The following is a 27,303-nucleotide window of genomic DNA, read 5'->3' as shown; positions in this document are numbered from 1 at the left end:
AATTTTAAAAGTGATCAAAATGTGGCACAGGTGATTTCTCACCAAAATATATGTAGTCAATCTAGACAGCTACAATGATTTGGGGGATATTGCTAATTTTACTTGCTCTGCTTTTAAATAACCAGAAGCCTTTGCTTAATGAAAACTGGCACTGGAATTGCTAACTTGATTGTGTTTCTACTTAGCAATGGCAATCCCAGCAGTTCTAGTTGATGTTGTTAAAAAAGCCACCTTGCTAAGCAAGAATCTCATCTGACACTGACTTCCTGCTGGTTTCCCACAAGCTGTCATTAGGGAAGCCAGTTGGAAGTGGCGCCAAAGGAGGCGGGAAGGTGGGGTAAGTATTTGGGTCAAGGGGAAAGTGCTGTGGCAATTGCATGCAGGCCTGGGGAGTAATTACTGGCGGTGCGAAAGTGGAGGAATGTTGTACTCCAGACTCGGGAGAAAAAGTGCCAGAAGCAAGTTGCAAGCTTCTCTGAAGGCTTCCCCACTGACTGCTTTTGAGAAACTGGCAAGGAAAGTTGCAATGATAATCCTTAAGGCAGTGATGGCGAATCTTTTCGGCACCAAATGCCCAAACTGGACCGCACATGTATTTGTATTTATTAGATTTGTATGCCGCCCCTCTCCGAAGACTCAGGGCGGCTAACAACAATATAAAAAGACAATGTAAACAAATGTAATATTAAAAACAATCTAAAAACCCCCAATTTAAAGAACCACTCATACATACAAACATACCATGTATAAATTCTATAAGCCTAGGGGGAAGAGAAATTTCAATTCCCCCATGCCTGACGACAGAGGTGGGTTTTAAGGAGCTTGTGAAAGGCAAGGAGGGTGGGGGCAACTCTGATATCTGGGGGGAGCTGGTTCCAGAGGGTAGGGGCCGCCACAGAAGGCTCTTCTCCTGGGTCCCGCCAAACGACAGCTTAGTCAACGGGACCCGGAGAAGGCCAACTCTGTGGGACCTAACCGGTCACTGGGATTCGTACGGCAGAAGGCGGTCAGGGAGATATTCTGGTCCGATGCCATGAAGGGCTTTATAGGTCATAACCAACACTTTGAATTGTGACCGGAAATTGATCGGCAACCAATGCAGAGTGTTGGTGTAACATGGGCATACCTAGGGAAGCCCATGACTGCTCTCGCAGCTGCATTCTGCACGATCTGAAGTTTCCGAACAATTTTCAAAGGTAGCCCCATGTAGAGAGCATTACAGTAGTCGAACCTCGAATTGATGAGGGCATGAGTGACTGTGAGCAGTGACTCCCGATCCATTGGTGCACCAGGCGAACCTGGGCAAATGTGCCGGAAACCCAAAGACCAGCTAGCAGGCACACATATGTGTGCTGGCCATTTAGTTTTCGGGGCGCGTGAAGACCAGCTGTCTGGCATGCATGCATGCGCCAAAACCCGGAAGAGCAGTTGGTGACTGCGCATGCCTCCGGTTTGCCATCATGGCCTTAAGGTGTGGGTGACTGGAACTTTGAGAATGGTGTAAGTGCTACTTGTTCAGCACCATTACAACCTCAAACTTCCCTGTTCGCTAGGATCTAACACAGGGATCAAACTTGGCAACTTTTAAGACTTGTGGACTTCAACTCCCAGAATTCTCAGCGCACTGGAGCTGACAGGGCAACACCTGACACGGGTGCTATGGGTTCACCATCACTAGTCTATACCTTTTCATGAACTACTACTGTGGAATGGCATAAATGTTGCTTTTAAAATATTGTTAAAATAAAGAACAACGTATTAAAATGATTTTACTTCTGACACTTCCTGCCAACCGCATTTAATTTTCTGAATTGCAATCAGGATGAATTCTTATGCTAAATATGCTTTAAGTCAATGCCTAAACGTTCAGTCAATTTGATTCACAATTAAAAGAACAAATACAACTAGCAATTTTTTAAAAAAAAATTAGATCCTGGGATGGAATGTTAGTGTGCCGCAGATGATTTACCTTTTGAAATTCTTTTGCTCTTTCTCTGTTCTTGGCATAATTTTCTTTTCTTGTTTTCTCTTCCTTTCTGTTTTTCACTTCCGCCAGGTTATTATACAGTCTGCCAAAAAGTAGAAAGTTGTTCCAGTTACCAGTAAATTATTCAAAAGGCAAAACTAGGGTTTAGGGCCGCGATTGCGAACCTCGCGCACGTGGAGCCATATGTGATGTTGCTTTAAATCTGCTCCAGCATGCACATGTGCACTGACCAACTGATTTTCAGCCTGTGCATGCCCATGCCCGCGCGAGATTCAACTGCGCATGTGAGGGAAGTGAACTCGCATGTGAGAACACTCGCGCTTGCGAGATTTCACCAATTTTTGCCAATTTCTTTGCTTCCGCGCATGTGGAAATTGCCAAAAATTGGTGAGCACGAGATTTCGCTTCCTGCATATGGGCAAAAGCCGAATCTCGCACCGACACACGTGCACACCAGGAGCACAGGTGACAGGCAGCCTTCACTGGGCAGGTTGTGAATGCATGCACGGGGCGGGGAGAAGAAGGCATTGCATTATCAGTGTCGCCCTGTGCGCACTGTTTTGGCACCCAAGCAAGAGATTTCCCCATCATTGGTTTAAGGGAAATTTCCAATTGAACAGAAATAATAATTCTAGACCTGAGAGCCAGACTTTGTCATGGAACCACATGGGGACCATCCTTCTCCAATTGTTTCTACCTATTGTATCCAATCTGGCAGGAAGGACATTCTCCAAGCACTCAGCTGGTGTGATGCAAGAGACCCTTTTCTGCTATCTCACCTGCCAGTTGGTGCATCATCATCCTTAAGATTAAATTGGCATTGTCCCTGCTGGGCTTTTGTAAGGCCTTGAAAATCTCCCTTTGTGCCAAATGCCAACATCTGCCTTTGTGCCAGAGTCCTTGAGAGAGGTGGCATATAAATCCAATTAATTACTTAATTAATGTTTGGGGCCCTGGATGTATTCTGTATAGAACTCAGCTGGCTGGCTGATCAAATTATGGCTTGTGCTTTATTTATTATTTGCTTTTTTATATTGTATATTGCATGATTTACTGTAGGCTGCGCAAAACAAAACAAAAAAGACAGGCACCCATGTAAATCAAATAAATATACTTGTTGATGCGGTTTATACCTTTTATAAACCGCATTGATTGCCAATATGCTTCGGGGCAATTCAAGATAACTGATTACAGCCTGCAAAGCCAAAATCAAAGGCAGTTCTCTGGTTACAATGACACAGCTTGTTAAAAAGTATATTGGCTTAATTTCTCCGAAGTTGAGGTAAGGTTCGATACCTTGAAGTCCGTTGCTGCATTTGTGCTGCGGCTTCCTTCCTGTCAAGTGGAAAACACATTTTTTCTTCCACTTTCTTTAAAAGATTGACAGCTGCCCCTTGAATCCAAGCAAGACATGAACATACACATTAGAGAAATCTTTTGGAACAGGAAAGATAGAGGTAAAAGCAATTCCTCCCAATGTTTGCCTAAAACTGAGGCATGAAAACAACTATACTTGCTGTGTTGTTCCTACACACACCCCCTTCACATAATGTTTACAAATGGCAACATTCCCAAATTAATTTTAAGCAATTTATTGTTTGGATGATAGATAGAAAAGGCTGTAAGCAGAGGGTTCTTCTAAACCAGGTGTTCTGCCCCAGCGCCGAGCCCACAAATAATTACTCATACACAAACGTCCAAACACAGTTTGTTTTAGTAATTAATGCAAAAGTCACCTAAAAACTGCTTAGGAGTGTAAAAAGCAAAAAAGGGCAGAAGTTATTCTGTTCAAAAACTCCAGCTGTTAATACACTATTTTAACAGCTGGCTGAAGTCTGAGAGATACATTGGCAAGTCTTCCTGTACTTGGCACAAGTCCCAAAACTAGAAAATGCAAGAAACAAGATCCGTGCTGGAATGAAAACTGGAAATGCAGAGGTTACGATTTAGAAGTGATGTTGTTCCCTGCAACTATGTTCAGCATTAGGACTTAAGTAGTCTAAGGGCATGGCCAATTAGCTTGCAGCTCTACTGTTGAGGAGACCTCCTTCTGCATAGCCACTCTTGTCTTCTATCAGCCCTGCGAGCCCTAGCATCGAGAAGAAGAGGCTCCTCCTCTTTTTCTGCATCACTTGTGCATCTTCTCACTATCGGACTCAGGTGCTAGGTGCACAGGCAGATGATACTGTGCCACAACTGCCTCTTGGTCCTCAGGATCCATGACCAGCTTCCTGGGGCATGGGCGAGCCACAGCACCAGGGGTCTCCAATCTTAACAACTTTAAGACTTGTGGAGTTCAACTCCCAGAGTTCCTCAGCCAACTTTAAGACTTATGGACTTCAATTCCCAGAGTTGGCTGAGGATTTCTGGGATTTGAAGTCCACAAGTCTTAAAATAACCGAGGTTGGAGACCTTTGTTCTAAATGATTGGTTCACATTTCATACTCCTCTCTCTGAGTTTATACTTGTTTGCTGATAATTACCATGAGGCGCTCGATTTACTTTTCGTTTATGGAGTTGTGGTTTCCTCAGTGGCAATTCCTTAATCTGAGTCTTTTCACAGCTCCGCTCTCGGTTTTTTACTTTCTCCACCCTTTTCAAAGATCTCTCAATGAAATCTTTCTTCTGCTTCAAAAAGGATTCCTGCAGGTTGCTGTGGACAGGTCCAAGCTCTGACAATATAATTGTGGGGAGAGAGGGGGGAAAAAGATGTATATTTTTATAAATGGGAACAACCCCAGCCCCACGGGGCAAAATATATAACAAACTCAGTAAACAGTCATTATCATAGGTTTGAGGGCAAGAAACATTTTGGAAATGCAGATTTTTACAGAGCATAATCCTTTAACACACACACACACACACATACATACATAGAGAGAGAAACAGAGTGAGACACAGAGACAGACAGACACACACACACACACAGACAGAGATAGACAGACAGAGACAGATAGAGTCAGAGACAGACAGAGAGATAGGGATAGACAGATAGTCAGAGACGGAGATAGAGACAGAGAAAGAGAGAGTCAGAAACAGACAGAGAGAAAGAGAATCAGAGAGAGAGAGAGAGAGACCAACAGAACCAGTAGATTTCACCATTGGCTCCAGCATGAACCCAAAACAGGGAAGAATAAACCTCTGACCCTGGTGAAAGTCAAGATTGGATCCTGCAACATTATCCTGGGACATGTGTACTGGCCTTCATTCACACAAGACTACGGCTAGTCCTCAACAATAGTTCATTAGTGACCATTCAAAGTCACAATGGGAATGAAAAGTGACTTCTGATCATTTTTCACACTTGTAATCATTGCAGCATCCCAATGTTCAAGCGACTTATATCCAGATACTTGACAAACTGTTTCATATTTATGACGGTTGCAGCTTCCTGGGTTCATGTGATCATATTTTGCTAGGTTGTTGACATAGCAACCATGTTAACACCAAGCAAATTTAGCAATTGCAATGATTTACTTAACAAATGTGACAAAAAAAGGCTGTAAAATAGGCAAAACTCCCAACAAATTTCTCACCTAGCAACATACATTCTGGCCTCAATGGTGGTTGTTAAGTTGAGGACTATCTGGGTACAGTTTTACAATTTTTAATTCAAGCTGCTATCATCTCTAAATATCAAGATTTTATCTGACTCATTTATTTATTTATTTTATTTCTATGCTGCCCAATCCCAAAGGACTCAGGGTTGCTTACAACAGTGTAAATTACAAGTAACAATAACAATAAAAAGAAGTCAAGAAAAACAAACTAAATTCTAAACCCTAATTAAAACTTTATATTTACTTTAAATTTACATTACAAATACATAAGACATACATTATTTACACTGAATTATTTACATTCATACATTTCCAAAGTACCGCATACATACCGTCTGTTGGCTTGTAGTTTATATCTGGATCATTTGGGGGGCTTGAAGTTATTGGTGGAGAATCCATTTGAGCGAGAAATTCATCCCTTTCTGGGTTCAAGGGGAAAAATCCTCTGCTCTGTCCCAAAAAAACCAAAAAACTACATAACTATACACTAGTAAGTGAAGTAGTGTTGGAATATTAAGGGTTGATGCATTAAAAAGAACAACCACTAAAAGGAGGCACACACACCTAAAACAAATAATAGCTGAAGTTTAAAAGAAAAGCACTTTTAAACTGGAATCACCTTCTAGCGCACGAATTAGCGGCCGATAAGGTCCCAGAGTTGGCCTTCTCCGGGTCCCGTCAACTAAACAATGTCGTTTGGCAGGCCCCAGGAGAATAGCCTTCTCTGTGGCGGCCCCGGCCCTCTGGAATCAACTCCCCCCAGAGATTAGAACTGCCCCCACCCTCCTTGTCTTTCGCAAATTACTTAAGACTCACCTGTACCGCCAGGCATGGGGGAACTGAGACACCTCCCCCAGGCTTTTATACTTTATGTTTGGTATGTGTGTGTTGCATGGTTTTAAATGATGGGGTTTTAGATGTTTTTAATATTAGATTTGTTTCATTGTAATATTGTTTTATTATTGTTGTGAGCCACCCTGAGTCTTCGGAGAGGGGCGGCATACAAATCTAATAAATAATAATAATAATAATAATAATAATAATAATAATAATAATAATTATTATTATTATTATTATATTGGTCTCAATTTACAGATAGTCCTCAGCTTATGTCCATGGTTCAATGTCAGTTCGGCGATGAAAAAACTGGATATACAATTAGTCCCTGAAGTCTCAGCCATTGCAACAGCCCTCTAATCACATGATCACAATCCAGTCAACTTATTACAATGCTGGGAGCCACGGTCATAGGAAGCTCCTTGGGGTTTTCCACACACAAAGTCAAAGGTGGGAGCGATGGTTATAAGGCATTCCTGCCTGTTGCAGTCCAGCTGCCAGCAAAGCTTGTACTGGGTTTCCCAGGTGCTCTCTAGCCTCCCTCAACTCAAGTGCTGCATCTTAAGGTTTCAACAGCAACCAGGATTGCCATCACTAAGGGATGTAGTCATGTGGTGTCACATTTTCCTTAGTGGCCACAATCCTGTCCTTAAATGCTATTGCAACCAGTTTGCCCAATATTATCTTAGTAAGCAGCCAAATGGCCAGTAAATGCAAAGCCCTCTTATTAGAAACATAGAAGACTGACGGCAGAAAAAGACCTCTTGGTCCATCTAGTCTGCCCTTTTACTATTTCCTGTATTTTATCTTAGGATGGATATATGTTTATCCCAGGCATGTTTAAATTCAGTTACTGTGGATTTATCTACCACGTCTGCTGGAAGTTTGTTCCAAGGATCTACTACTCTTTCAGTAAAATAATATTTTCTCATGTTGCCTTTGATCTTTCCCCCAACTAACTTCAGATTGTGTCCCCTTGTTCTTGTGTTCACTTTCCTGTTAAAAACACTTCCCTCCTGAACCCTATTTAACCCTTTAACATATTTAAATGTTTCGATCATGTCCCCCCTTTTCCTTCTGTCTTCCAGACTATACAGATTGAGTTCATTCAGTCTTTCCTGATACGTTTTATACTTAAGACCTTCCACCATTCTTGTAGCCCGTCTTTGGACCCGTTCAATTTTGTCAATATCTTTTTGTAGGTGAGGTCTCCAGAACTGAACACAGTACTCCAAATGTGGTCTCACCAGCGCTCTATATAAGGGGATCACAATCTCCCTCTTCCTGCTTGTTATGCCCCTAGCTATGCAGCCAAGCATCCTACTTGCCTTTCCTACCGCCCGACCACACTGTTCACCCATTTTGAGACTGTCAGAAATCACTACCCCTAAATCCTTCTCTTCTGAAGTTTTTGCTAACACAGAACTGCCAATGCAATACTCAGATTTAGGATTCCTTTTCCCCAAGTGCATTATTTTACATTTGGAAACATTAAACTGCAGTTTCCATTGCTTTGACCATTTATCTAGTAACGCTAAATCATTTACCATATTACAGACCCCTCCAGGAATATCAACCCTATTGCACACTTTAGAGTCATCGGCAAATAGGCAAACCTTCCCTACCAAACCTTATTCTATAGGATGCCACCATTGCTCACATTTTGTAAATTCGTCATTCATATAGCCAAATTTAAAATGTGTCTATTACACTGGGGAACAATTTGTAACACAATTTCTGTTGAGTTTGATTTTTGAGCTTTTTTATAGTTAAACATGAACTTCATATTGCATTTTTTACATAGCCATCTAACTTCCTGGAAAATCTTGGTGCAATCAGTGATGAGCAGGGTGAGCGATTCCACCGAATTTGAAGGTCATGGAGGAACGGTATCAAGGGAGATGGAATATACATATGATGGCTGACTATTGTTGGAGCATCAAGTGAGAATGTCCACAGATTACTGCAGAAAAAGCTATAAGCGAAATTTTTTACCTTCGTATGTATAATTACTGTTCGATAAAAAAACAATTTGTATGAAAACAATTTAACTTGCAGTAGCTATTATAGCCTTTGTATGAATAAAATTATTCTTTGTAAACAGTATATTTGGTATGTTTTTCCTTTCCTTTCCTTTATGTGCACAACTTGTATGACTTTTGAGGGTATCCTGTCACTTAAAAAGTTCACATGATAGACAAAAACTGGTTATTTTTGGATCCAGAGGCCAAAAGTTAGTTGAAAAGAAGTCACAGATTTTTAAAAATGAAATAGCTGTTCCCCAGTGTTATCACTCCCCACGTTTTTACCTGGGGACGGTCCTTAACTTCCAAACGATCACCAGCTATAAGCTCTGATTCCGCAGTGCTGATGTCATTAGAGCTTACTAGCGTCAGGTCCGGTTCTTCCATGATGCCTCTTCCTGTAAGGGTCTCCTAGGAAATTAATTATAGGAAAGAGTAAATAATCAGAACTTCTGCAATCTGTTCAAGAACTGCATCATTCTATCGCAACCCTTTAGGGCAGGGGTCCCCAAACTTTAGGACCTGTGGACTTTAACTGCTAGAATTCCTTAGCACCATGCTGGCTGGGGATTCTGGGAGTTGAAGTCCATAATTCTTAAAATTGCCCCTGCTTTAGGGCAAAAGGTCAACACATGAGCCATGCCACAAAAAGAGCTGTTGATGGAATAGGACCGTCACTTTGGCAATTCCCCATCATGGACCTTTCTCTCAGAGAAAGCAGTTTAGTTCTTACCTACTTTATTTAGCCTGTGTCTATAAATCTTGTTTTTTTTCTTCTGGCATTTGAACAATTATAAATTAAACGATGTTATTTTTATTTTATGAGTCCTTCGGGAGTGGGCGGCATACAGATTTAATTAAATAAATATCTTTATGTACCACTGTATTCCTTTAATGTTTTAATTACTGTATTTTTTAGAGTATAAGCTGTGGCGAGCGGGGTGTTTGCCCAGGTTCGCCTGGTGCACCAGTTGTGGCCTATCTGGACCGGGACTCACTGCTCACAGTCACTTATGCCCTCATCACCTCGAGGTTCAACTACTGTAATGCTCTCTACATGGGGCTACCTTTGAAAAGTGTTCGGAAACTTCAGATCGTGCAGAATGCAGCTGCGGGAGCAATCATGGGCTTCCCAAGATATGCCCATGTTACACCAACACTCCGCAGTCTGCATTGGTTGCTGATCAGTTTCCGGTCACAATTCAAAGTGTTGGTTATGACCTATAAAGCCCTACATGGCATCGGACCAGACTATCTCCAGGACCGCCTTCTGCCACACGAATCCCAGCGACCGGTTAGGTCCCACAGAGTTGGCCTTCTCCGGGTCCCATCGACTAAGCAATGTCATTTGGTGGGACCCAGGAGAAGAGCCTTCTCTGTGGCAGCCCCGACCCTCTGGAACCAGCTCCCCCCGGATATCAGAGTTGCCCCCACCCTCCTTACCTTTCGCAAGCTCCTTAAAACCCACCTCTGTCGTCAGGCATGGGGGAATTGAAATTTCCCTTCCCCTAGACTTATAGAATTTATACATGGTATACTTGTATGTATGAGTGGTTCTTTAAATTGGGGTTTTTTATATTATTTTTAATATTAGATTTGTTTACATTGTCTTTTCATTGTTAGCCGCCCCGAGTCTTCGGAGAGGGGTGGCATACAAATCTAATAAATAAATAAATAAATAAACAAACAAACAAACAAACAAACAAACAAGACACACACACTTGAGATGCACCTTAGTTTTGGGAAAGAAAAACAAGGAAAAAAATCTGCTTCTGCCTCCCAGCAAACAGTACAGATGATATACACTGTTTGCTCTGTAATTCTGTGCATGTGTGAGTGACCCATGGAAATAGCAAAGAATTGGAATAAGGCCCATTTATTCCATTGGGATTGGGTGTCAGAGAAGTCGAAACAAACAAACAAAACAAACCATCTCCATCTCAGATCATAAAGTCTTACCCAAACAGGGATGCTGCCCTGTGACAAACGGCAATCCAAGCTTTTAGCCTGGATGGCCTCCATATTTGGTTGTGGAAACGTGGTGGGATGACTGATATTTTCTTCAGCACAATTCTGAAAGGGACTGCTAGAGTTCATTTCTTGAGGCCGACCCACAAGAACCTTCGCTTTTGGAAAACTCTGCCCCTGCGTGGAATTTAGATCACATTGTGCCACGTCATTTTCTATCAATCTGTTCCTGATCCCCGTTTCATTGTTTTCGCTGAACGGCATTGTGGCTAGTTCAACGAAGGAGAGGCTCTCTGTCATTGAGTTCCTGTCCTCTTTTGCCGATTCTGTCCGCTCAGGAGTATTTTTCCTTGGGCCAAAACTCGGAATGATCTTGTAAATGGAGTGCTGGTCTTCCACCGGCGTAAGGTTGCGAAAGTTTTCAATGGACGAACAGACGTAAGGAAAGTCGCCATCATCTTGCGGGTCCTCGCATGAGCCAGTCTCGGGGGAAAGAACGACATGGTCCTCAACGCATTCCTTGTTTAGCTCAAGGTTTTCTTCAAGGTTGAAACTAAAGGCTCCGGATCTATCAAAACTGTTGTGCAAGGTACTTTCCAGAGGCAGCAGCTCAGAAAATTCTTCGGCAACCTGTTGAACAGCTGAGAAATGGCAGAAAACTGTTTTTAGACGAGATTATGTATACATAAATTCAGAACATAACTTTTAGAAGACCGAAGCAGAGGAAGGAGTAATTATTACTCGCATTAAAAAATTACTCAATATCTCTCTTTTTTTTTTTGCTATCTCTCTCTTCTTTCTCTCTTCTCTTTTTTTCTCCCTTTTCTCCCTTTCTACCCTTTCTTTTCCCACATTACTGTTGGATTATTAAATATTATAGCTATAAGATATTTAAATAAGAACTCTGAATACGAAATATTTATATATGGACAAATACCTGAAATGTATATACAATAATATATATAAGCTGTGATATAACAATACTGTTTACCCCACTCTCCTCCCACTTTTCTTTTCTGTACTCCCATCCCCCTTCCTCCTGTTTTATTCCTTTTTGTATAAATTAATAAAGTATATTTTTTTAAAAAATTACTCAATAAAAATTATTTTTAAAAAAAAATTAATATACTGCTATGTCTCTGAAGTAAGCCGCCTAGAATTTTTTGGTGAGATTGACGTCTATAGAAATCAAATGAGTGAGTGAATGAGTGAGTGAGTTTATGAATGAATGAATGAATATCTTTGGTGTAAAATCTGCTGGGAAAAATCAGAGAAGCTTGAAACAAACCGAACCTTTGGAACCTAAAATTGAAAGTTTAATAGGTCAGCACCTATTCAAATATTCTCCCCTTTGTTAATACAGGAAAGTTTAACTTTTAAAAACATTTTCCCCGACTGAGTAAACAATTACCTTGCCTTGGCTGATCCATCCTTTCATCCCTCTGTTCCTTTAGCTGAGAATAGCTTTGGTTTCCTCTGTTAGGAAATAAAGTACTGTTCCTTCCCTCTTCTATGATAGAAGATGTTAAATCCTGACTCTTAGATAAATCTGAAACCTAGAGAATAAAAATGCATGAGGGATGAATCAAGGTGTGGCATGAGGATTTCAAGACAGGTGGCTAAAAACTGTTGGGAGTTTTCTCATCATAACATATGTTGTTCTAGCCTTACGAATGATTTGGTAGAATTGGAACAACTGGGATTGAAATGGTGGCAGAGGTATTTTGCAACCATCATGCAGCAACAAAACTGTCAGCCCACTATATACAACCATGTTACGTACTTCATTGGGACCTAAGTTACATAGATTACAGTTAGTCTTCACCCTACGACCACAAGTGAGCCCCAAATTTATGTTGTTAAGCAGAACAGTTAAGTGGACTTTGCTCCATCTTAGCACCTTTCTTTCTGTAGTTGTTAAGGGAATCACTGCAGTTGTTAAATTAGTAACAGGGTTGTTAAGTGAATCATTGAATTGAATTGAATCAAGTCAATCTTCCCCATTGCTTGTTAAGGTGGTTATCTATCTATCTATCTATCTATCTATCTATCTATCTATCTATCTATCTATCTATCTATCTGATTTGTATGCCGCCCCTCTCCGAAGACTCAGGGCGGCTAACAACAATAAAAAAGACAATGTAAACAAATCTAATATTAAAAATAATCTTAAAAACCCAAATTTTAAACCCAATCATACATACAAGCATACCATGTATAAATTCTATAAGCCTAGGGGGAAGGGAAAATTTTCAGGCATGGGGGGAATTGAGGGGGGGTAATAAAAAAAGTTATCACATGATTCACCCACCCACCCCCACAAGACACTATAACTGTCATAAATGTGAGTCAGTTGCCAAGCAGCTGAATTTTGAACACATCACCGCAGGGATACTGCAGGGGTCTTAAGTGTGAAAAATGGTCGTAATTCACTTTTTCCAGTGCTGTTATAACTTTGAAACGTCACTAAATGAACTGTTGTAAGTCGAGGACATTGGCTAAAGGGTCACAGCCTTAGTGCCCTATTTGCCATAATGAATGTACTTTGGAAGAGCTGACATTTTCCAAAGAATAATAATTCTCAAATTTTTCTACGTTCAAAAATACCTTGCTTAAGTCTTTGCTGCTTTGAGAAAGAGTTGAGGAGATATCAAAATCAGAACTCGGTTTCAAAGGCTGAAAAAGTTCACGGTGGAAGTTGGGGAAATTCCTTTCGATGTCAGTAGCATCAAGTCCAATTGCTGGATCTAAAATAAATGAGATGGGATTTGAGACAGAACCACACGCGTTCATTTGTGGATTGTTACTTGGCAGTCTTCAAACTGGGTCTTCAAACTTTGGCAACTCTTAAGACTTGTGGACTTCAACTCCCAGAATTCTGGGAGCTGAAGTTCACAAGTCTTAAAAGTTGCCAAGTTTGGGGACCCCTGCACTATGGGAACTCTATAAACTCAGGAAGACCAAGTTGTATTGTAAGATGGAATCATAAAATTGGAAGTAAAACGACATGTGGAGTAAATAATAAAAACATTTGGCTAATACTGGGGGAAAAAAATAAAGAAATCTAACATTGTGTCAGTGGGGAATTTGTATTTTGTATTTGTATTTATTAGATTTGTATGCCACCCCTCTCCGAAGACTCGGGGCGGCTAATAACAATAAAAAAGACAATGTGAACAAATCTAATATTAAAAATAATCTAAAAAACCCCAATTTAAAGAACCACTCATACATACAAGCATACCATGTATAAATTCTATAAGCCTAGGGGGAAGAGAAATTTCAATTCCCCCATGCCTGACGACAGAGGTGGGTTTTAAGGAGCTTGCGAAAGGCGAGGAGGGTGGGGGCAACTCTGATATCTGGGGGGAGCTGGTTCCAGAGGGTCGGGGCCGCCACAGAGAAGGCTCTTCTCCTGGGTCCCGCCAAACGACATTGTTTAGTCGACGGGACCCGGAGAAGGCCAACTCTGTGGGACCTAACCAGTCGCTGGGACTCATGCGGCAGAATACCAACTCGATGCAAATTTTCCCAGACTGCAAAATTCAGGGGGACAGTGACTTTAAAATGCAACATTAAAACAATATATATTTTTTTCACTCACATAACTTTGGGTCTATTGTGTAACTGCAATCCTGTTGATCCACTGCATGTAGTGTGCGGTGGTGAAATCCAGTTCTTTTTACTGCTGGTTCTGTGGGCAGGGCTTGGTGGGTAAGGTGTGGCTTGGTGGGCGTGGCAAGGGAAGGATACTGCAAAATCCCCATTCCCTCTCCACTCCAGGGGAAGGATGCTGCAGAATCTCTATTCTCACCCCACTCCAGGCAAAGGATAGTGCAAATGCTAATTCCTTCTGCCGCATGAATCCCAGCGACCAGTGAAGTCCCACAGAGTTGGCCTTCTCTGTGGCGGCCCCGACCCTCTGGAACCAACTCCCCTCGGATATCAGAGTTGCCCCCACCCTCCTTGCCTTTCGTAAGCTCCTCAAAACCCACCTCTGTCGTCAGGCATGGGGGAATTGAAATTTTCCCTTCCCCCTAGGCTTATAGAATTTATACATGGTATGTTTGTATGTATGATTGGTTCTTTAAATTGGGGTTTTTTAGATTATTTTTAATATTAGATTTGTTTACATTGTCTTTTTATTGTTGTTAGACGCCCCTCTCCGCCCCTCTCCGAGTCTGCGGAGAGGGGCGGCATACAAATCTGATTATTATTATTAATAATAATAATAATAATAATAATAATAATAATAATAATAATAATAATACTCTTGGTGGTGCAGTGGTTAGAGTACAGTACTGCAAGCTATTTCTGCTGATCACCAGCTGCCAGCAGTTTGGCAGATCGAATCTCAGTAGGCTCAAGACTGACTCAGCCTTCCATCCTTCCAAGGTCAGTAAAATGAGGACCCAGATTGTTGGGGGTAATATGCTTACTCTCTGTAAACTGCTTAGAGAGGGCTGTAAAGCATTGTGAAGCGGTATATAAGTCTAAGTCTAAATGCCTCACGCCAGCCAGCGGTGGTATTTGCTGGTTCTCTGAACTACTCAAAATTTCCGCTACTAGTTCCTCAGAACCTGCTGGATTTCACCCCTGGTAATGTGTGTGTGTGTGTGTGTGTGTGTGTGTGTGTATCTCATACCCTATTTCCCCCAAAATGAGACATTCCCCTGATAATAAGCCCAATCTGGGTTTTGAGTACATGTCAATAAGGCCAAGAGCCCTTTTCAGGGTTCAAACAAAATATAAAACAGGGTCTTATTTTCGAGAAAACACAGTGCTGTGTAAATAAATATAGCATCAATACATAAATGACAAAAACAGCATATAAAGTGTCTACCAAAATAGAAAACCTCAGAGCAGTGAATTATTCTAAAAACACACATCATGAATGATGAATACAATTATGCATAAAATTAAATTATGTATTAGCAGTTACTGGGGTAATCTAAGCCCATGGCCAACTATCTAGATTGTTTAGTAATACAGTGGTACCTCGTGATACGAACCCCTCGTGATATGAACCCGGGGTTCGGAAAACTTTTCGGTCGGACGTCTTTATGACATCAAAGCTCCGCCCATGGAATTCCCTATTGGGATTCCCCACCTCCTTTCTAGCCTCCAGATCAACCGAAAACACCTCCGCCGATGGCAAAAACGGCGCTCTGGTGAGCGGCGGCACCCGGCTATAACTTTCTGAAACAGCCAGGCGCTTCTCGGCGGCCTCCAGAACCCGAACCCGAATTTCCAGGTTCGGTGTTCGGGAGAATGCCGAGAAGCCCCCCGGCTGTTTCAGAAGGTGACAGCCGGGCAGCGGCGCTTCTCGGCGGCCACCCGAACCTGAACGCGAAAAGTTCGGGTTCAGGAGAACACCGAGAAGCCCCCCGGCTGTTTTAAAAGGTGACAGCCGGGCGGCGGCGCCCAGCGGAGCGCCATTTTGCAAGTTTTTTTCTTTTTGCACGCATTAATCGCTTTTACAGTTGTTTTACGAACTTTTCGCCTTACGAACCTACTTACGGAACCAATTAAGTTCATAAGACGAGGTATTACTGTATTGGGCAGCAATGTCCTCAAGATGATGCATTTTACAGATATTTTGGGAACCTCCAGTGGGAGGGGAGGATTCCGTCGCAGTAAATTTGTGGGGATGTTGCCCAAATCATAATGACTGCACAATGTAGAAACAATATATTGCAAGGGGAAATAATGAACAGAGAGTTAATTTTTCTGAATGCTTTGGAATCTTCCATTTATTATCTTCTAATTCCATTACCATGGCCAGACGATACATTACTCAGTGATGACCAGCTGAAATCCTTTCTGTATTTCTTTATTATTTGCTGGATTTTGCTTCCATCATATTCCATTTCTTCAAAAGAGAGAAGAGAAGTGGGATGCTTTGAGGAGCCATCAGGTTTTTGCAGAAATGAAGGCATGCTTGCGCTCTCCTTTGCTGGAAAACTGAAAAGGCTGGTCTGCTCCTTGGCGGCACAGGACTCTGCAAAGCAATTGCAAATAATTCTGAACTTTATGCAAGTCAAAAAAAAAAATAATCAACCAAACATTTTCATTTGAACTTCACAAACGTAGGCTGTAGCTCCCTGCCTGTGGAGATTTTCAGCCCTCCCCGTCAGAGTTATCTCGAAGGTGCTTTTACAGAAGGCAACTGAACTTTTTTCCCCTTGAGGAAAAAGAAGAGCTTCATTTTTTTCTTCCCAAAAACCTCATCAGTTGTGATGGTGGTGGGAACGGAAGGACAGGTATCAACAGTGGAGAAAAAAACAGTCCAGTTGCCTTTTGAAAAAGCACCTTTGACTTCTTGCTTGTTCTATTTATTTATGCAATATATATACTGTATGTACGTATATATATACATATACATACATACATATACTGTACATACATACATACATATATATATATATATATATGTCACATGTTTTTTTGCTGAATTTGAAAATTAAGGATAGATCTATTTCGTCCTTATTTTGGCCTCATCAGCTAGCCATACCCACTGGGACTTGAACCTGCAACCTTTGCCTTGTAAGGCAGAGAATTATAGGCTACAGTATCCAATCCCTTCAGCTATATACTGTATATAAAACCTTTATATACTGTTATTGCTCTTTAGCCCCACCTAGTGACCGAAATGACAAATATGCCCCAAAATACAATCTTTATATACTGTTGTTGTGCTTTAGCCCCATCTAGTGACTAGAGAGACAAAATATCAAGTACAGTGATATTTTGTCTCTCTAGTCACTAGATGGGGCTAAAGCACAAGCACAGTGGTACCTCTACCTAAGAACGCCTCTACTTACAAACTTTTCTAGATAAGAACCAGGTGTTCAAGATTTGCCTCTTCTCAAGAACCATTTTCCACTTACAAACCTGAGCCTCCGAAACTGTAACCGGAAAAGGTGTGGAGAAGCCTCTGTGGGGTTCCTCTAGGAATCTCCTGGGAGGAAACAGGGCCTCCACCCTTCCTGTGATTTCCCCAATTGCACACATCATTTGCTTTTACATTGATTCCTATGGGAAACATTGCTTCTTCTTACAAACTTTTCTTCTTAAGAACCTGGTCATGGAATGAATTAAGTTCGTAAGTAGAGGTATCACTGTATATTGTTTGAAGTTGACCCAACCCATTTTACCCATCAGCTGGCACTCTGAAAGCAAGTGCACCCAGGGTGGAGGCACCGACGGTGGCGGTTGGACGTGCTGCTGGACGCCGTACATGCTGGCGCTGCGGGGCTGGCATATACGGCGTCCAGCAGCACGTCCAGCTGCCACCGTCAGGGCTCCCGCTCGCAGTCAGCCGAGAGAGAGAGAGAGAGAGAGAAAGAGAGACATAGCAAGAGAGGCAGAGAAAGAGAGACAGCAAGAGAGGCAGAGAGAGAGAAAGAAAGAGAGACATAGCAAGAGAGACAGAGAGAGAAAGAGAGACAGAGAAAGAGAGAGAGAGAGAGATAGCAAGAGAGGCAGAGAGAGAAAGAGACATATAGCAAGAGACAGTGAAAGAGAGAGAGAGAGAGCAAGAAAGAGAAAAAAGCAAGAAAGATAGCAAGAGAGACAGAGAGAGAGAGAGCAAGGGAGAGAGCAAGACATAGAGGAAGGGAAGGAGGGAGAGAAATAGAGCAAAAAAGAGAGGAAGGAAGAAAGAGGGATGGAGAGAGAAAGAAGGGAAGGAAGGAAGAGAGAGAAAGAGGGAGAAATAGAGCGAAAGGGAGGAAGAGAGATATTTTTTTTTGTCCAAACTTTTCTTTAGCCCCCAAGCCCCCCCCTCCCCCCGGTTCAATGTTCCCCAGGATTTTGAAAATATGAATAATGTGCCGCGGCTCAAAAAAGGTTGGGAAACACTGCATTGGAGGATATATGGGTTTAACTGCAGGTCAAGCAATACATGGACTAACGTGTAGTGAGGAACAGAACACTTACCTTTGCCAGAAAGACTATTATCCGTGTTGTAATTTTTAATATAATTGGCTGCAGAAGGCATCACTGAAGAAAAATAGCCATGAGCTACCTGCTGTGTACACGTTGATGACGTTAACAAATCCGGAGACCACGCATTTGAAAGTGTTACCTAGGGCAAGAGCATTATACACGAGTGTGAGTACTGATTGCTACAATCACAAGTGCTTCAAATCGAAAAGTATTTTGTTCTGAGCTCAGTTCAAGTGTAGAAACTCCATGTATTCAATTGTCAGTACATGTCAGGTTCATCACTGCTCAGAACGGTCAATCTCATTCTTGCTCTCCTCATCCATCCCATCCTCTCCCCTCACTTCCAGCAAAGTCCCCCCACCCTTCCTCAGACTACACCCATGCATTCATTCATCACGCACAAAACTCACAAGTCATCAAACACACAAACACAGCTTCAGGCTTGAATTGCTTCCCAGAACGGTATGTAAATCATGCACCTCAGATCAGCTGATCATGTTAGTGCTCATATTTGGCTATGTCTCATCACAGAGCCACAGTGAGTATAAGAGGCTCTCAGAGGAATAGCAAAGCAGTTCAGGATGCTTTTAGGGCTATGATTTTAAAAATCCTGTATTTTGTACTATTATAATATAAAATGCAATACGTCTTAGCTGTGCGCGTTTTAAAATGCTTTCAAGAAATGTAATACTTTCTTTGCAAATGACTTTTTTAATAGAATCAGAATAAAGCATAACCTTCTTTTAAATATGGCACTGTACTTCCATGCTGTTATTTACAAAGCGAATTAATATCATTTTTTCCTGTATTACTTTTGCCATCTAAAAAAATATTTTTTAAAAAAGGAAAATTGTAATATATGCAAGTTAATGTGCAAGATGGAGCTCCTTAGAGCTTCTTATGTAAACATGAAATGTAAAACATGAACAGTATATTGTTCATGTGACTTCCAGTTTCGGAGTGCTAATGAACAGTATTTAAAATGCAAAGATTAGAAGAGAACAAGATGCTTAAAGTACTGTATTTTTGGACTATAAGATGCTGCGGACTATAAGACCCACCTACCTTTTTTTGGCGAGGAAAACAAGGAAAACAAGGGGGGGGGATCTGTCCCCGCCTCCCAAGAATTTGCCTCCTTGCAGCAAACAGCAAACAACCCGTTTCAGCTTCAGCACAGCCTGATCAGCACAAAAAAATAAAAAACCTGCCTCTGCCTCCCAGCAATTTGCCTCCTTGCAGCAAACAGCGAATAGCCCATTTCAGCTTCAGCACAGCTTGATCAGCACAAGCAGCCTGAAACAGCTGGTGGTCAGGAGGCCATCCAACTGACAATCAGCTGCTTGTGTTAATCAGACTGTGTCGAAGCTGAAATGTATTATTCGCTGTTTGCTGCAAGGAGGCAAATGGCAGAGGCCAAAGGGTGGGAGTGGCGGGAAGGGGAAGGGGTCATTCAGTGCATAAGACACACCAAATATTCACCCTCTTTGGAGAGGGGGAAGTGAATCTTATATTCCATAAAATACAGTAAATAGTACAATTATATACAGTAGTCCCTCACCTATCGCTGGTGTTACGTTCCAGACCTGGCCGCGATAGGTGAAATCCGCGATGGGGAATTTATCGACTGATAGTACTTATATTATATTGTAATTGTTTGGTATGTTTTCATTGTTTTAAGTGTTTATAAACCCTTCCCACACAGTATTTATTTTAGATACAGTATTTAAATACAGTATTTACAATTTTAGATTTTTTTTTATTTTTAAAAAAAACCTGCCGATCGAGTTCGGCAGGCTGTTTAAATCTGCCGATCGACTTCCTCAGAAACCCGCGATGAAGTGAAGCCGCAGTAGGTGAAGCGCGGTATAGCGAGGGACTACTGTAATACAATGGTACCTCTACTTACGAACTTAATTCGTTCCATGACCAGGTTCTTACGTAGAAAAGTAAGAAGAAGCAATTTTTCCCATAGGAATCAATGGAAAAGCTGATAATGCGTGCGATTGGGGAAACCACAGGGAAGCTGGAGGCCCTGTTTCCTCCCAGGAGATTCCTAGAGAGGCCCCATGGAGGCTTCTCCCCGCCTTTTCCAGTTACAGTTTTGGAGGCTCGGGTTTTAGAGGCTCGGGTAAGTGGAAAATGGTTCTTGAGAAGAGGCAAAAAAATCTTGAACACCTGGTTCTTATCTAGAAAGGTTTATAAGTAGAGGCATTCTTAGGTAGAGGTACCACTGTACACTAAACACTAGTTTTTGTGACTTACTTGACTGTTTGGCCTGAATGATGGATCAGGAGATATGACTCTTCTTCCATTATCATCAGAATAATTTGATAAATTTCGATCTATAGAAATAAATTCTTTGGAGTGGACTGGATATAAAGAAGAGTAAGCAACATGAAGCAGTTGGCAAGGGCAAGTCATGATACACTCAAGCTTAACTCTATCTGGTCATACAGACATAATTCTATACGTGATGGTCAACAATAATTGCAACAGTAACATACAGAACATCTATCTAAGCAAGATTTGTCAAGCCTTGTCAACTTCAAAATATATGGATTTCTAATTGTCTTCAACTTCAATCTCACTTGTCTGGGGAACTCTGGGAGTTGAAGTCCATACATCCTGAAGTTGCTAAGGTTGAGAAACATTGCTCTAGAGCAGGGTTCTCCAACCCTGGCAACTTGTGGACTTCAACTCCCAGAATTCTGGCTGAGGAATTCTGGGAGTTGGAGTCCACAAGTCTTAAAGTTGTCAAGATTGGAGATCCCTGCTCTACAAAGCTGTGTGTGTTCTGTTCCTATATTTGCATAGAAAATTATCTAAATAGGCTTTAGGAAAACAGGATACAGTAGAATATCTGGTCACGACCATAATTTGTTCCATAACTTTTGTCACAACCCAATTTGGTTGTGACTTGAGCCTAATTTTGGAAATTTGACGCGGAAGGAAAAACCAGCTGTGAAAAAAAATTGTGAATTTTTTTTTGGTTGGAACCTGATTTGGAAGCCAGGTTCACTCAACAACTATGTTGCTTACTAAACAACTACAGCCATTTACTTAGCAACAGTGACAAAGAAAGGTTGTCTCACTTAGTGACAGAAATTTGGAGCTCAATTGTAGTTGTAAGTCAAGGACCTATGCTAGTATTTATTTACAGGGAAAAATTATTGTCTTTGGTGAACTCTTTTAAATAAATCATCCAAAATATCCATCTTCCCCTTCATCAAGATTTTACTCTTGACTATAGCAAGTACAACATTAAGGAATAAAACCACTCATTGGAGCTTAATCACTTTCTAAAAGCGATGCCAATGCTTGCTAATTTTCTGTGGCAGTGATTACAGAATCTTTCTTAAGCATGAAATATACTGCTCCAAAAAAAAAAGGGAATACTTAAACAACACAATATAACTCCAAGTAAATCAAACTTCTGTGAAATCAAACTGTCCACTTAGGAAGCAACACTGACTGACAATCAGTTTCACATGTCAGCACATTCGACTTTGTACAGAACAAAGTACAGTGGTACCACATCATATGAAAGGAGGAGGTTCGTAAGGTGAAAGGTTCGTAAGATGAAACAATGTTTCCCATAGGAATCAATGTAAAAGCAAATAATGCGTGCAAATCCTTCAGGAAAATCCCAAACTTTAGAAGGGAGGCGAACAGAGGGCAGGGAGGAGCAGCTAAAGGGGGCGGGTGGAAGAAGCAAGGCTAGGCTAAAGGGTGAGTGGGAAGGAAGAAAGGCAAGGGGGTCGCCCCTCCCTTTTCTTTCTTCAAAAGACACCCTTTCAGTTCCTTTGCAAGCACCTTGTTCTCTGCAAACATTTTCCTCCCCCAAGCTGCCCCTCCCTCCTCCCTTTTCTTTCTTCAAAAGACACCCTTTCAGTTCCTTTGCAAGCACGTTGTTCTCTGCAAACATTTTCCTCCCTCAAGCTGCCCCTCCCTCCTCCCTTTTCTTTCTTAAAAAGACACCCTTTCAGTTCCTTTGCAAGCACCTTGTTCTCTGCAAACATTTTCCTCCCCCAAGCTGCCCCTCCCTCCTCCCTTTTCTTTCTTCAAAAGACACCCTTTCAGTTCCTTTGCAAGCACGTTGTTCTCTGCAAACATTTTCCTCCCTCAAGCTGCCCCTCCCTCCTCCCTTTTCTTTCTTAAAAAGACACCCTTTCAGTTCCTTTGCAAGCACCTTGTTCTCTGCAAACATTTTCCTCCCCCAAGCTGCCCCTCCCTCCTCCCTTTTCTTTCTTCAAAAGACACCCTTTCAGTTCCTTTGCAAGCACGTTGTTCTCTGCAAACATTTTCCTCCCTCAAGCTGCCCCTCCCTCCTCCCTTTTCTTTCTTAAAAAGACACCCTTTCAGTTCCTTTGCAAGCACCTTGTTCTCTGCAAACATTTTCCTCCCCCAAGCTGCCCCTCCCTCCTCCCTTTTCTTTCTTCAAAAGACACCCTTTCAGTTCCTTTGCAAGCACGTTGTTCTCTGCAAACATTTTCCTCCCTCAAGCTGCCCCTCCCTCCTCCCTTTTCTTTCTTAAAAAGACACCCTTTCAGTTCCTTTGCAAGCACGTTGTTCTCTGCAAAATGTTTCCTACTCCAAGTAGCCCCTCCCTTTTCTTTCTTCAAAAAAAGGGGGGGAAAGAAACCCCTTCATCCCAGCAGCAGCTGCTTGGGTTCGTAAGGTGAAAATAGTTCGGAAGAAGAGGCAAAAAAATCTTAAACACCGGGTTCGTATCTTGAAAAGTTCGTTAGAAGAAGCGTTCGTAAGATGAGGTACCACTGTATTAGATGAGATTATTTCATTCATTCAGATCTAGGATGTATTCTTTGAGTGTTCCCTTTATTTTTTGAGCAGTGTACATACATGACTATTTCAGAGAGTTCATTTTGATGGCCATTACTGACTAGATAAGAAATTTAACCCCACCACCACTCCTCTTGAAAAGGAGTCGTTCTCTGAAAAGCTAAGTCTTCTCACCTGAGTCGTACAAACCGTGAACTTTCCACATCGGTTCATCGTGGCATGATCCTTGTATGTGCTCCGGGCTTTGGGCAGAATCTAATTCTTTATCATCAGCCATCGAAATAGTTCTTAGCAGATCTTCCTCTTCTAGTATAGACTCAATTGGGCTTTTACTAGGTTGTAGTTTATCAATTTGGGGGGTGAGGAATATATCTCCAGTAAGATGCTCTTTGTATCCTGAAATTTCTGTAGCAACAAAGAAACGTGTATTAGAAAAGAGCTGTTCAGATGTCCCACTGGATCATACAGAGTAGACATACTGTATTCCAGATCCTCTCCTTTAAAAGTTTCACCTAGGATGATTTAGGAGGTATATCTTGTTCAGGCTCCCTGCCCTATCAGAGTGAGGCAAAACTGTCTTTCTTCCTCACCTAAAGGAGCATTTTTCCATGTACGTACACAAAGCTTTTATATAAACAATCTGCAACTAAAGCACCATAACTGTACAGAACAAATCACAATGTCAATCGGATAAAAACACTACCAAGGTATTCCAAAATGAACTATGTTTAACGTAAGGCAAGTTGAAGGACGGGGGAAAAAATAAGTAAGGGTAGAATTGAATGGAAGAAATATTGGTGATTAAACAATTTTGACGAAAATAAATTGGAGAAGCTGATGGTACGATGGAATAAGATGAAAGATTATATGCTGAGTAGAATTTGTGACGAAAATGTGAAAAATAAACTCCAATCACTCTTTCAATAGTAAACAAATGCAAAGTAGAGCTGAGGAAATAAAAGAATATAAATTAGTAAATATTTGAACCCCCCGCAATTGGTGGTGGTGGTGGTGGGATTGTCAGTCGGGTGATGGGCACATGCACTGTGCACCGTTTTATGTTTGTTTTATGTTAATTTCAATGTGCAAAACCAATTTAAATTTTTTTTTTTTTAAAGCAATCTTTCTAGACAAATGGATAGATGTATTCCGCATGGCTATATACACTACATGTATGTAGGAATGCAAAACAGTGAATGCATCTTAATGGAGATCTAAATGAATGCTCTCCAAATGTTGCTGGCACACTAAAATTATATGTCAGCAATTTTATGTATTTATTCTTTATTAAATTTTATTTATATATATATATAAAAGAAATATTGGTGATCTCTTTCCAGGCTGCCCATCACTGTTTCAACAATATGCTTTTGCAGTTAAACAAAATGAAGTCACCATATTTTTCGGATGATAAGACACATCGGTGTATAAGAAGCACCAACATTTCAAAGAGGTAATTAAGGAAAAAAAAGGGGTTTTCACTCCCCCAGCCCCCAGGAGCACTCTGCAGACCTCCCAAACCCTCTGTGCACCCCATTTTTGCATGGGGCGGGGCTTCGGGAGGCCAAAACTGCCTGTTTTCGGTGTATAAGATGCACCAATATTTGCATCTTACACTCAGAAAAATACAATAAGTGCTTCAGTGCAGAAAGAGACATGATTTTGATAAGCGCTACACTGTCATAATTCACCTATACTGGAAAATCTGTCGCTCCTTGGTGTGTCAAGTTCTTGTATAGCACTGAGTTCATGCTGCTCCAAATCGAGTCCTGGTTTTATTCTGACCAAAGGTGGTTTTGAAAGTCTCTGCTTTTCTTCTCTAGTCCATATGCTCTGGAATGGCTCTGCGAGATAAAGATATATTCAGACCCAGAATTGATGTGACAAATATAGAAACTTGGACTCTGGACTGAGACTTCCCCATTTAAATCTATGTTTCTGTGAAGATGTTTCCCTCCAATATAAGGATAATGATATTGATGTTTGTATGTGTATACAATATTATTTATCCTTATTATTTTCTTTCTTCCCCCTCTTATTGGTATGATGATAATAATGGTGATGCTATTGCTTTGCATGAGTTTCTGCACCAGAAATAAAATTATCATCAGCTATAGAAATCATTCTTAGCAGATCTATTTCTTTCTGTAAATATTTAGTTGGGCTATCTATTTTTACTGGACTGTAGATTATCAACTTTGGGAGCGAGGAATACATCTCCAGTAAGATGATCTTTATATCCTGAAATTTGATCAAATAAAGCATTCATTCATTCATTCATTCATTATTCCACCAATCCTTCAATCATTTTTCCATCATTCATTCTACTATTTCTTCCATTGTTTTCATGCATTATTCTTTCTTTCTTTCCTTCCTTCCCTCCCTCCCTCCCTATGCTGTACTGACTGTGAAGACAAAAGTGGCAATGGTCTGACCTGAACTCAAACCATTATAATGTATCTCCAATGAAATTGTCTTTTATGAAAACTCTTCAGTTTAAAAAAGAGCATAATGGAAAGGAATTGGACAGGACAGGGTTACTGAGCTAGAAACACAAATTTACGCCTGTCCATTTCAATCAGAAGAATCTCAACCAAAATATTTAAGAAGAACCAGTAAGACAAAGAAAGCAATTCAACACTCATCACAACTTCGACAAATTCTTACCTGTTGGTTCCACTAAATTCTCTTTTGGAAACAAAGAATCATTTTCCGCGTGGCCGTTCATATCATCCAAGTGAACCTGCTTTGGGCTGCCATTTTCTGCTTCGTTAAGGAGCACACTCAGCAAACTGAGGCTGTCAGGTTTCGCCTCTGTCATATCCATGCATGGTTTTGACTGTGTAACCTGTAAAGTAGAAAATGACGTCTTTTCTGATGTAAACGCATCAATATAACTAGAGTCCTGCCTATCACTCAAAGAGACTTTCCTTCATTCTATGACGTGTTGCAAAACCAGGTTTGGGTTAAAAAGTCATCCAACCTTCTCGAGACCAAGAAGATGGTGGATTTTATTAGAAGAACCTCTAATGGTTTTTTAAAAAAATGTTCAAAGCTTTAAACTTAATTGGATGCAGCCCACAGGGAGCTTAGGTCAGGCCGATGGGCCCTCCCTGGAAACAGTGAAGGACCGGCCTATGGTGCCTCTGCCTGTGAAAATGGACTGTGGGAGGGCCCCAAGCAGGCCTCCTGGGCTCCATTTGTGGTCACGACAGCCTCCTGCAACCGTCTGCCAGTGAAAACAAAGCTCGGGAGGGCCATCTGCAGGCTTCCCGGGCTCCATTTTTGGCCGAGACAGCCTCCTGCAACCCTCTGCCAGTGAAAACAGAGCTCGGGAAGGCCATGTGAAGGGCCACCTCCTTGGCTCGGTTTTCACTGGCAGAGGGCTACAGGAGGCTATCACGGCTGAAAACAGAGCCTCGATGAGTGACATCGAGCTGGCCAGGACCATCCTGGCCACTCCCCTCCCCCAGGGTCAAACACAACCCTGATGTGGCCCTCAACGAAATCAAGTTTGACAACCCTGCGTTACTATATGTAGCTATCTCCAAGACCTTCCCAACATTTTCAAATATAAAAATTATAAAAATGCCTCAAGTGAATATTGTAAAACCTGGGATCCTACATAAAATCTTTTGAAATATTGGCCAATTTTGGTTTTGTTTGAAAATGTTAGTGCCCCACCTGTATACTGCACAAGTCAAAAAGAGGGCTGTGAAAATATTTACTGACCCTTCACACCCAGGACATAAATTGTTTCAATTCCTATACTCAAAACGTCACTGCATACCAAGACCATTAGACACAAGGAAAGGTTTTTCCCAAACGCTATCCCTCTGCTAAACCAATAATTCCCTCAACACTCTCAAACTATTCACTAAGTCTGCACTGCTAGGTCTTTCCCATCATTCCTATCACCCATTTCCTCCCACTTATGACTGTAACTTGTTGCTTGTATCCTTAAGGTTTTTATTAATATTGATTGTTTCTTCATTGCTTATTTGAACCCTATAACAATCATTAAGTGTTGTACCTTATGATTCTCGACAAATGTATCTTTTTCTTTTATGTACACTGAGAGCATATGCACCAAAGACAAATTCCTTCTGTGTCCAATCACACTTGGCCAATAAGGAATTCTATTCTATTCTATTCTATTTAGTTTCTGTTTCAAAAT

At 41.3% G+C, this 27,303-nt stretch overlaps 1 protein-coding gene and 1 non-coding gene across 8 annotated transcripts in view; both read right to left on the bottom strand.

The window, feature by feature from the left end:
• Positions 1 to 27,303, bottom strand: part of CEP295 (centrosomal protein 295) — a 63,608-nt gene that overhangs the window by 379 nt on the left and 35,926 nt on the right. For 5 of the 7 annotated variants that reach the window (XM_070749607.1, XM_070749606.1, XM_070749605.1 and 2 more), the window contains exons 15-28: positions 25,794 to 25,974; positions 24,818 to 24,970; positions 23,301 to 23,531; positions 20,589 to 20,695; positions 18,318 to 18,465; positions 16,153 to 16,377; positions 12,984 to 13,123; positions 11,788 to 11,932; positions 10,368 to 11,017; positions 8,694 to 8,819; positions 5,880 to 5,997; positions 4,471 to 4,659; positions 3,284 to 3,380; positions 1,970 to 2,069 (exon numbers count right to left, since the gene is read on the bottom strand). In XM_070749607.1, coding sequence (XP_070605708.1) covers positions 1,970 to 2,069; positions 3,284 to 3,380; positions 4,471 to 4,659; positions 5,880 to 5,997; positions 8,694 to 8,819; positions 10,368 to 11,017; positions 11,788 to 11,932; positions 12,984 to 13,123; positions 16,153 to 16,377; positions 18,318 to 18,465; positions 20,589 to 20,695; positions 23,301 to 23,531; positions 24,818 to 24,970; positions 25,794 to 25,974 — 2,610 coding nt within the window. The remainder of the gene's footprint in view (positions 1 to 1,969; positions 2,070 to 3,283; positions 3,381 to 4,470; positions 4,660 to 5,879; positions 5,998 to 8,693; positions 8,820 to 10,367; positions 11,018 to 11,787; positions 11,933 to 12,983; positions 13,124 to 16,152; positions 16,378 to 18,317; positions 18,466 to 20,588; positions 20,696 to 23,300; positions 23,532 to 24,817; positions 24,971 to 25,793; positions 25,975 to 27,303) is intronic. The other 2 variants (XM_070749609.1, XM_070749611.1) reach the window with 1 other exon arrangement.
• On the bottom strand, positions 18,779 to 18,860 carry LOC139167434 (small nucleolar RNA U2-19). The gene has a single exon (XR_011559143.1). It is a non-coding gene; the product is annotated as a small nucleolar RNA U2-19 (small nucleolar RNA).

This window comes from Erythrolamprus reginae, chromosome 4, assembly GCF_031021105.1.
Source record: "Erythrolamprus reginae isolate rEryReg1 chromosome 4, rEryReg1.hap1, whole genome shotgun sequence".
Classification (NCBI taxonomy): Eukaryota; Metazoa; Chordata; class Lepidosauria; order Squamata; family Dipsadidae; genus Erythrolamprus; species Erythrolamprus reginae.
Note: the sequence above shows the minus strand (reverse complement) of the source record. Positions and strands in the feature narration are given on the sequence as shown.